At 35.4% G+C, this 4,490-nt stretch overlaps 1 protein-coding gene across 1 annotated transcript; it reads left to right on the top strand.

The window, feature by feature from the left end:
• Positions 1 to 544: 544 nt before the first annotated feature.
• On the top strand, positions 545 to 1,477 carry LOC128664734 (olfactory receptor 5AS1-like). Its single transcript, XM_053719542.1, has one exon. It carries the CDS (start codon positions 545 to 547, stop codon positions 1,475 to 1,477), a length of 933 nt encoding a protein of 310 aa, XP_053575517.1.
• Positions 1,478 to 4,490: the final 3,013 nt, after the last annotated feature.

Raw genomic sequence — 4,490 nt, 5'->3', positions numbered from 1 at the left:
TGGCGGTACCCATCTCTAGAGGGAGGTGGGGAATAACCTCACTATTATGCTCATAAAATGTACTATGAGGCCAATTTATGAAATGTCTGTCAGACCTGATACGCTCTCCGTATTCAGCATTGCACCAGCAGCTCTTGTGAGCTGCTGGTGCAACGCCGCCCCCTGCAGACTCGCGGCCAATCAGCCGCCAGCAGGGGGTGTCAATCAACCCGATCATACTCGATCGGGTTGAATTCCGGCGATGTCTGTCCGCCTGCTCAGAGCAGGCGGACAAGGTTATGGAGCAGCGGTCTTTAGACCGCTGCTTCATAACTGCTGTTTCTGGCAAGCCTGAAGGCTTGCCAGAAACACAGGGCCTCAAGCTCCATTCAGAGTTTGATGGATGGGCCCCTAAGTGTTTAGTGTCCCTTTAGGTATATAATTCCATATTGCAGATGTTAACATACATATGAAGTTTATAATAAATATCATATATGATATAATTGCACGTGTAAAATGTCAATAATAACAAACATGTTTTTGCTTGTTTGTGTTTTAACAGGAGATGCTTAAGGACAATCACACTATGGTGACAGAATTCATACTTGTTGGACTTCACAATCTTCACAGCTATAGAATTTTAATCTTTATTTTTCTCACCATAATGTATACAGTCACAATTGCTGGAAATGTTTTGATCATTGTATTAGTGTCAACAAACCACCAACTTCAATCTCCCATGTACATATTTCTCAGCCACCTCTCATTTGCAGATATTTTAATAAGCACTAATATTTCTCCTAATGCTCTTCAAGTAATATTACTAGGAAAAATCACTATACCTGCTGCAAACTGCTTGACACAGTTGTACTTCTTTGGTGCCTCAGCAATAATAGAATCCTGTCTACTTACAGTGATGTCTTATGATAGATATTTGGCTATATGTAAACCATTGCACTATAGCTCAGTTATGAATTATAGACTTCTTCAATACCTTGTTATTTGGTCATGGACATCTGGGTTTGTGGTGTCGGGCATTTCTCATATATTTATACTCAACTTGAATTTCTGTAGCATCAATGTCATTGACCATTTCTTCTGTGACCTTGCTCCTATCCTTGAACTTTCATGCTCTGACACGTCATCTGTGCAAATTGTAGTATCTATTGCAGCTACTTTTATGAGTCTTTTCCAATTTGTATTAGTTATTATAACTTATATATGTATCTTTACCTCCATCCTTCAGATCTCTTCTTCCAAAGGAAGACAGAAAGCCTTCTCCACTTGCAGTGCCCATTTGATTGTTGTTTGTATGTTTTATGGTACTATGATTATTCTATATATTGCACCCTCAAAAGGGTATTCTGTAAATTTGAATAAGATCTTATCTGTTCTAAATACAGTAGTAACTCCATTATTTAATCCTGTTATATACACTCTAAGGAACAAAGATATTAGGGTAACATTAAAAAAAAAATGCAGTTGTGGTAGGTCATGATTACCATCAGCTAATCAACTATAACTTCAATATTTATTTCTTAATATATAGGGATTAAGGATATGCATATGGAGAATTTATAAAGATAGGTTATATAAAGTGGAGCAGGCCTCTTTAATACAAACAATATTGGATGTTAATTTATTTTTATGTTAATAACTCTCTTCTTTTCTGATTTGTAACTTTTTATAATGAAATGCACTTTTAGCCCAAATTTACTGATGTTCCCTCCTTAATTATTTGCATTATCTATGTCCCCAAAAAAAAGAATACATGATTTACCTGAAGGGTGCATTAGAGAAGGGGTAAATATGTTATGATGCACTGAAGTATTAGTGATGCAAAGTCTTAAGCAGACCCTTGAAGAACCTTTTAATTTGCAAGAAAAAACAGTGAGATCTGCAAAGGTAAAATGTTTAGAGAATATGCCAGACCTGACGAGCAAATTTCAGTTACCCACATGAAACAACCTCTATTCAACCCATTAGAAGATGCGGGGAAACTCATTTTGCAATGAGGAAAATAAAAGGCTTCAAGTTTTGTATTATAAATATGAATTTAACAGCATTTTTTGCATGTGCAGTTTAGTTTTATTACAATTTAAACTGTGGACCTTAAATATAAAAGTAAATATTTATAAATAAGTAAATAAAAGATGTAAAAATATAAAGTGGTGGTTTTATGTAGAAATTCGTTCCTAATAATATAAATGAATGAGGGAAGATAGGGATAAAGTGAAAGGAGGCCTGTCATGGAAGGGAAGGGCGACTGTGCTAGGCACAAGGCCGAGACAGACAGGGCAAGATAGACCTAGAGAGGCATAATTTGAATACAAATTGTAATTTCTCAATATAATAACATTTTTGCAGAGCAATTTAATTACCGTTTAAATGTGATTAAAATTTTTTTATTTTACAACACATTTTTATTTCAATTTATTAGTTTTATACTATTTTTAAATTTTATTTTTATGTGAGCCCTATTGTAAAGTACGCATCACCATCACCTAGTTAAATGCAGGAAACACCCCTCTGAAGGCTCACTGTTCTCAAGGTAAAATTTCATAGTACTGGAAACATTTTGATAATTTCACAAGCCAAGAGAGCTTTCAGAATTGATGTGTCTTGTGTGTGGTCCTTGTGTCAAAAATATTATTATTATACTTTATTTGTAAAGTGCCAACATATTCCTCAGCGCTGTTCATGGGTACAATTGATATAAGTAAAACAATGATACAATACTTGTAAGAGACAAGGCAAGATTTGATAAACTGATACAGGAGGAATTGAGGGCCCTATTTACATTTGAACTTACTATCTAGAAGGGTAAGAAGGTTAGAAACAAGAGGTAAGGACTGCCGCTCCGGACCCCGCCGCCACCTACATTATACTTATTAACCCCTAATCTGCCGTCCCCAACGTCGCCGCCACTATATTAAATGTATTAACCCCTAAATCTAAGTCTAACCCTAACACCCCCTAACTTAAATATTTAAATAAATCTAAATAAAATTCCTATCATTACCTAAATTATTCCTATTTAAAACTAAATACTTACCTATAAAATAAACCCAAACGCCTAGATTTAGAGTTTTGCGGCCAAAGGGGTGCGTTAGCTACGCATGCTTTTTTCTGGCCGCACCTTTTAAATACCGCTGGTATTTAGAGTTCACAGAATGGCTGGGTTAGGCTCCAAAAAAGGAGCGTAGAGCATATTTACAGCAACTTCAACTCTCGATACCAGCGGTGCTTATGGACGCGGCCAGCTTCAAAAACGTGCTCATGCACGATTCCCCCATAGAAAACAATGGGGCTGTTTGAGCTGAAAAAAAACCTAACACCTGCAAAAAAGCCACGTTCAGCTCCTAACGCAGCCCCATTGTTTTCAATGGGGAAACACTTCCTACGTCTGCACCTAACACTCTAACATGTACCCCGAGTCTAAACACCCCTAACCTTACACTTATTAACCCCTAATCTGCCGCCCCCGCTATCGCTGACCCCTGCATATTATTTTTAACCCCTAATCTGCCGCTCCGTACACCCCCGCCACCTACATTATCCCTATGTACCCCTAATCTGCTGCCTTAACATCGCCGACCCCTATATTATATTTATTAACCCCTAATCTGCCGCCCCAACGTCGCCTCCACCTAACTACACTTATTAACCCCTAATCTGCCGACCGGACCTGAGCGCTACTATAATAAATGTATTAACCCCTAATCCGCCTCACTCCCGCCTCAATAACCCTATAATAAATAGTATTAACCCCTAATCTGCCCTCCCTAACATTGCCGACACCTAACTTCAAGTATTAACCCCTAATCTGCCGACAGGAGCTCACCGCTACTCTAATAAATTTATTAACCCCTAAAGCTAAGTCTAACTTTAACCCTAACACCCCCCTAAATTAAATATAATTTAAATCTAACGAAATAAATTAACTCTTATTAAATAAATTATTCCTATTTAAAGCTAAATACTTACCTGTAAAATAAACCCTAATATAGCTACAATATAAATTACAATTATATTGTAGCTATTTTAGGATTAATATTTATTTTACAGGCAACTTTGTAATTATTTTAACCAGGTACAATAGCTATTAAATAGTTAATAACTATTTAATAGTTACCTAGTTAAAATAATTACAAAATTACCTGTAAAATAAATCCTAACCTAAGTTACAATTAAACCTAACACTACACTATCAATAAATTAATTAAATAAACTACCTACAATTATCTACAATTAAACCTAACACTACACTATCAATAAATAAATTAAATACAATTCCTACAAATAAATACAATTAAATAAACTAACTAAAGTACAAAAAATAAAAAAGAACTGTTACAAAAAATAAAAAAATATTTACAAACATTAGAAAAAAATTACAACAATTTTAAACTAATTACACCTACTCTAAGCCCCCTAATAAAATAACAAAGACCCCCAAAATAAAAAATGCCCTACCCTATTCTAAATTACAAAAGTTCAAAGCTCTTTTA

This window comes from Bombina bombina, chromosome 6, assembly GCF_027579735.1.
Source record: "Bombina bombina isolate aBomBom1 chromosome 6, aBomBom1.pri, whole genome shotgun sequence".
In the NCBI taxonomy this organism is placed as follows: Eukaryota; Metazoa; Chordata; class Amphibia; order Anura; family Bombinatoridae; genus Bombina; species Bombina bombina.
This window is presented reverse-complemented; position numbering and strand designations above follow the sequence as displayed.

Bases quoted from the DNA above. Each gene is read 5' to 3' on its own strand.
- LOC128664734 (XM_053719542.1), top strand. From the start codon at position 545: ATGCTTAAGGACAATCACACTATGGTGACAGAATTCATACTTGTTGGA.